Source organism: Alligator sinensis, unplaced genomic scaffold (genome assembly GCF_000455745.1).
Source record: "Alligator sinensis unplaced genomic scaffold, ASM45574v1 scaffold8_1, whole genome shotgun sequence".
NCBI lineage: Eukaryota > Metazoa > Chordata > Crocodylia > Alligatoridae > Alligator > Alligator sinensis.
Window position 1 is genome coordinate 98,775 of NW_005842568.1, and position 6,661 is coordinate 105,435.

At 45.5% G+C, this 6,661-nt stretch overlaps 1 protein-coding gene across 1 annotated transcript in view; it reads right to left on the reverse strand.

The window, feature by feature from the left end:
* Positions 1-6,661, reverse strand: part of RAB10 (RAB10, member RAS oncogene family) — a 36,853-nt gene that overhangs the window by 7,332 nt on the left and 22,860 nt on the right. Inside the window, exons 3-4 of the mRNA XM_006032379.3 lie at positions 2,140-2,229; positions 1,462-1,563 (exon numbers count right to left, since the gene is read on the reverse strand). Coding sequence (XP_006032441.1) covers positions 1,462-1,563; positions 2,140-2,229 — 192 coding nt within the window. The remainder of the gene's footprint in view (positions 1-1,461; positions 1,564-2,139; positions 2,230-6,661) is intronic.

Genomic DNA, 6,661 nt, shown 5'->3' on the forward strand with positions numbered 1-6,661 from the left:
ATCGAAGGCTTTTTTGAAGTCAGGATATATGACATCAATCTCTTCTCCCTTGTCCAGGTGATAGGTCACCTGGTCGTAGAAGGAAATGAGATTGGTCAAGCAAGACCTACCCGCAACAAACCCGTGCTGGCTATCCCTTAAGATGTTGGCGTCGGCCAGTCCATTAAGGATGGCCTCTTTAATAAACTTTTCTAAGATCTTCCCCGGGATAGAAGTCAGGCTGATGGGCCTATAGTTAGCCGGATCCACTTTCCTCCCTTTCTTGAAGATAGGCACCACATTGGCCTTCTTCCAGTCTTCGGGCACTACACCAGAGCGCCAAGAGTTTTCAAAGGTCCGTGCTAGAGGCTGGGCTATGATGCTCGCCAGCTCCTTGAGTACCCTGGGGTGAAGATTGTCAGGGCCGGCTGACTTGAGGGTATCAAGCTTCTCAAGATGTTCCTTCACGAAGTTAGCATCAATGAAGGGCAGGGGATCACCCTCACCCGGACTTCCCTGTCCCGTAGCGGGCATGGGCGTCCCATGGGCTCATGGTCGCTGTCACCCAGCTTCCCATCGATCACTAGGTCGCCGACTAGGTCACTCCCAGTAGCCAGTACCAGGTCGAGCAGCAGGACTTGATCATGGGAACAGGCTAACAGACGGTTCCTCCAGGCTGACAAAGGTATAACAAGATCCAGAAGCTAAAAGTTGAAACTAAACAGCCACATTAGAAATGAGATGCAAGTTTTAACTGAGGAAATTAACCACTGGAGCTGCTCACCACTGGTCCAGGTAGATACTCCAGCCCTGAATACTCTGAGAGTCAAAACTAGGTCTTTTTCTAAGACACATTCTAGTTGAAACAAGAATTCAGGAAGTCTTATGGCCTGTTATGCAAGTGGTCACAAAAAGACTGCAATGATGCATTCTGACTCTCCTGATCTACATTGGGAAAGAATGAATTTCATCCCACAAAGTGCAAAATACTCTAAATTACGCAGCACAAAAAACTAGACCAACATGCCAACAAATGTCTCAAGCTCCTGAAACGGCCAGGAATTCATTAGACATAATATACCCAGATAATTCCAAGGTGATTGATGTCCCTCGGTGCTCAAGGTGGCAAAAAACCTTCAAGACCCATTCCAATCTGTCCTACAAGAAATTGCTTCTCATGTCCAAACCTAGTCATATGAATTTGGGGCATGTAAGACTAGGTGGCCTGCCAAGAGCTCAGCAACAATATTAATACACAAGGGTTTCTAGGCCTCAGAAGCATTAGCTCATCTTATAGGTGGTACATCGAATTGTAAAATGGGGAAGGAAGGGGGCACAAAGATAGGAGGGAAAGGGAAAAAAAAAAAATCAATGTTTCAGATAAAGGTGGTTCTTGTTAGCTTTGACCTGCACTTGATTAATTTCAGGAAAGTTGTGCTCGTTAAAGCAAATCAACTGAGACCAGATCCCATGGGCACTTACCTTTCGAAGAATGTCTTCTGCTAATGTGAGGAATGCCTTCTCAATGTTTATATTTGCTTTTGCACTAGTTTCGAAAAACCTAATACCATGCTCCCTTGCAATCTAAATTAAAGAAAAAGAAGCCAGAACAAGGTTAGCATTAGAGAGAGTTTTGCACAGTTATCATAGTGCCGGTCAATTATAAACCTCATTGTTACACTGCAACTTGTTTTCAGTATGGCAAATAGGAACTTAAAGACACTAACTGGCAAAACTGATAGGGTACAGGATAGATAATCTAATGCTCTCACATAAAAGCAGGTTTTGACACATGATAAAACAGGATTATATGGGGCTATATCTTTGGCAAATGACCAAAGCAAAAATTTACAGGAGAATGTTAGATGCCCAGAACACACTACTTTATTCATGCTAAAGGTAGACAGCTTCAGGTGGCAACTATTCATAAAATACAGCTCCAGGAAATCCCCCCAAAATCCTGGGTTTATGTATAACATTAATAAGTCCAGTGTTATTGGTCTGCTGGGAGCCCAACTCCGACGTGATACAACGGCATCAGCTCTACAAAAGGTGGGTTAAATGATTTCATTCCACCTCACCTTCACCCACTGGCAGAGAACCTCCTCCATGCTGGTACGTTTTCCTTAGCGAGTCGGTTCTGGGGTGGGGGACACTCACCTGTTCTCCTTTTGCTTTAAGGACAACTCGTTTATCTTCCATGTCGCACTTGTTTCCTAACAGCATCCTCTCAACATCTTCATTGGCATGCTAAAACAAGACCAAATGAAAACTCTCTAAATATATGCGTTCACTTCTATTCAAGACACGTACGTACCTTGTTCACCTTCGTATTTGTCCCTGTCTGTAAAGGCCCATCTTTGCTACAGCTCAGGAAGACTGTGCACAGCAGCACATTCCTCAGAAGACAGCTTTGTATAAGGAATCCAGATGGGCTTACAGAGCAGAGAAAACTACAACTTAGGCAATCCTGCCACCCCGACAGAAGAGCCATGTCTCTCATCTTTCTCCTGCATGACAGCTGATGAATGGAGAAGCCCATTTTCCAAGGACTAGTGCTCAGCAAGCCAGGAAGAGACTCAGCCTTCCACCGCATGCTAAGAAGGGCCAGAGTTACTGTCAAATAGACGCACTTCTTTATGAAGACCGGGCTAGTGTTCAAAAGGCCAAAACATTAAGGAAGGGGAAGAAACAACAAAGAATAAAGAAAACCCCACAATAAAGGGTTGGCAAACTGGTTGCCAATAGTAAAGCTCTCTTATCCCAAAAGAGAGGCGTGATACAACTGCCTTTGGTTTACCTAGGCTCCCCCTTTGCCCATTATACCTTGTATAAGCATGGCATTTATCCAGGTAAAATGACAACTGTCAAATCAGAGAATCATAGAGAAGCTGGGCTGGAAGGGACCTCCGGAGTCAGCTCATCCAACCCCCTGCCTGAGGCAGGATCACCCCTATCCAAACTAACCTACACAAAATCTAAATCTAATAAATGAGCAGTTAACATTAAGTACCCCCCGACACGAACATACACACAACCCTAAAGTCCTAGAAATTCCTGAGTCGTTTGGGGAGGTGACAGATGTGGGGCTGGGCAGACAGTTCAATCATTAACATACAAAAAAGATGGTTAGCTTTCAATCAGCAGCTAGAGAGCAAGATTTAAATGATATGCCTTTGGAACATTTATATGATAAGCCTTTGGAAAAAACTAACACTAGAGAGAGAAAAACCTGGCACTGGAGATCTAGTAAAACTGATGGATTGGATTCTTTCGTAGTGCTTGAAAAAGGGAAATGAAGTGTTTAGCACCACAGCACAAGGACAACTGTGAACTCATAGGAACAAGATTAAGTGTCAGCTTTGTGCCTCATACTGGTTTGTGGTGTGCTGACACCGCAAGTTGCTAGTCTGAATCCTGCCTCCCTGTGCAGGCCCTGGCTTCACTGCACCTGCAACAGGGCAACAAAGGGCACCATGAAAAGAAAAATGAAGTGAGCGTAGGGCTATTGCTCAAACTCAGAAGTACTGTAAGAACAGGGGGAATTTGTGGCAGAACGTTTCCAAGATTACAATACTAATGCTCCCTACAGAGAATACATAACTAAACACTGTTTATTCATTAAACATTTTCTTTTATTAGGGAAACACTTTAAACACTAAGTACAACGTGCACCGGTTCTGTCAAACTGGTCCACAAGGATTTGCAAAGCAGTGCTGCAGTAGCAGAACAAAGCGCCAGTTAGTGGATAATGTGAGCGTTTCCAGTAGCCTGAAGTCTTGTAATCTGAATTGGCTCGTTTCATTAGCCTTAATACTACCTCATAGTGAATGGTAAGTAGTGATAATGAATAGACTTGTGCTCTACATAATCTGATATTATTTCCGATATCATAAAACCAATAGCAGATGGGTCAGAAAGACTATCGCCACCTGATGAGCAGATGATTTTTTTCTGCAGATTATAGGAAGCAAGAGAAAACTAGGTGACAGAGATTAAAGACCAAGTACAATGAGGACTGTGACTCCTTAAACACACATACTGCTGTTTATCTAACACCAACAGACACCTTTAAAAACAAAGGTCACCTGCACAATGCCAGGCCTGTAAAGCCTTCACTAGCCACAGAAAGTTTCATGGTACTTCCAGAAATGCCATCTTGCCACAAAATTGCATTCTGGAATTTAAAGCTCTTGACCAGATACTTTAAAATTTACCTTTGATTGAGAAAAAAAAGCCTTTCAGAAAAGCACTGACCCCATGTGAACCAAAGTCGTCAATCTTCCAGAGCATGCTAACTGGCAGAAATAACTATGAATGCAGAAGCTGATACTTCATTGAAATGAAGTGTTAACTATGGAACCTGAAGATGGGAATCTTGGTATTGTTAATTATTTCACTTCTGATCAGCTCAGCAAGAAGACTCTACTAATGAGCTTTCACAAATGCAAACTGCTTCCTAAAGAGTAAATATCCCAGACTGCACCAAGTCTAACAGCTTCCGCAATGCACCCGTGTAGCACAGATTTCTACCGCTGATTAAATTTAGATCTGAAAGTGTGGGAATAGCATATGTTGCTTTAGTATCAAAGCCATCACAAAGAATATTTTAAGTGGATTGCATTAACTTTTCAGATTTATGAACAATATTAGAATCCAAAGGATCTTGCTTCCACTGGTCTCAGAGTCAACAGGGCCTTCCTTACAACTGATCATCATAATGCATCTATCCCTACATTTTCCTAAATACCCATTTCCTGTTTCTTCTATGCCCACTCAACTGTCCACTTCTCCCATATTTGTTCTCTTATTCTCCTCCCACTAGGAAATGAACTTTCATAATGACTTATTTCCCTTTCTTGGATATATCCTCAGGTCTCTCGCTTCCCTCCTCCCTCCCCCAAAACTTTAAAAACAGTCCTTATCTGATACTGTGCACCAGAATGCAGTTTAGTTTAACTGCTTTATACAGGTGTGTGTGAGTAGAGGGATGCATGGGGAGGGAAGAAACTGCTGAGAAGCAGTGAAGAACCCAAGATCACGTGGTGCAACTCTGAACCTTAGAGAAAGGAGATACTCGACTCAATTATCTGATGATTTTGAAGACTGCTCTTAAAACACAGTGCTCCAATTTCCAAGCAGCTAGTGACCACACCTTCCAGTCTTGGTGTGGGCAGCAGACTCACTGTTCCCCTCTATGCAAAAGTAATGGGGGGAGTGGAAACCAGGCAAGAGGCCACAGGTTACACATTAACCCCTTGTGGGGTAGATGCAGCGCAGGGGCTACCAGTTGGACAGCACTGCTTTAAGAGAATTCTCTCTCAAGGGCTGAATTTACCAGGAATTTAAAAGATTTTAGGTTTCTCTGCAGGTTGGTGCCTCATTTCTCAACTGCTTATACTTCTACAAAGCTTCCTATCGGTTGATATATTCCTGTAATGAAAACAGACAGGCATCTTCTTAATAGAGGTGCACAGATACACTGGTCCAATATCAGATCGGCACATATTTAAAAAATTGGCTGCACTGGAAACGGGCCCCATGTGGCTGATAAATACCCCTGCGTGTGCACAGCTGCAGCACAGCACACAGGCAGTGAGGAGCATAGCCCAGCAGCTTGGACAGCTGTCTCCAACTGGTAAGTCTGGTGTGGTGGAAGGGGAAGAGGGAGGGAAGGGGCGTGAGGGGGCAGATCAATACCCCCATGGTGAAGAAGGGAGTGGGGCAGGGGCAGGCCATGACTCATCGGGGGTGGGGGGCAGCGTGCTCCCTGGACCTGTGCGGGGCAGAATGGGCAGACTGCAGCTGCTGGCTGAAGCCGGGGCTGGGCTTGGGGCAGAGGGCAGCAGCAATGGGAGGGGGCTACAAGGGGGCATCACCCCAAATTTCAATGTAGCCCGCCACCCCGGCACAGCCCCAGCTCAACCACTGCCTCCACCCACGTGCCAGGAACAGCTGGGGCTGTGCCAGGCAGGAAGCAGCAGCTACAGTGAAACCTGGGGTGGCTGCAGCCCCACCCTCCCTCCTCCCCTTGCATAGTCCCCTCGCAGCACCACCGCCACCCACCCTGAACCCAGCTTCTACCAAGGAGAACCCAGTACAGCCCTGGCTCCAGCCAGCAGCTGCAGCCCACCCGCCCCACACAGGTCTGGGGACACCCCCCCATACACCTCGGACAAGCCACAGCTTTGCCTCACGCCCGCCCTAGCTGGGTAGCACCTGCCCCACTCCCTCCCACACCATAGGAGGCATTGATCTGCCCCCTCATGCTCCTTCTCTCCCCCCTCCCCTTCCACCACAATGGACTTACCAGCTGCATACAGCCGTATCGGAAATCAGATCGGTATCGGCCAATATGCCTCCTTAAAAATCAGCCATCTGTATCAGCCCCCCAAATCTCTAGCAGTGCACACCTACTTCTTAATACAGAAGTAGCCATCTAGCCACAGCACAAGACTGTCGAGAATGCTCAGTTTTTAATGCCAAAAAAGGGGGGGGGGGGGGGTGTTAAGCAAGGAAAAAAATCCCTTCAGCTTCTTTGAAGAAAGAATGCAATCAGCACTCTCCAAACCATCTTAAAGAAGTCATCTACAACCTGGACTGCAATAAGTATGGTTTAAACAGGGACTATTAGTAGCAGTATCAAGGAAGGAACAATTGCTATAGTTCCAAAACTTGGGTT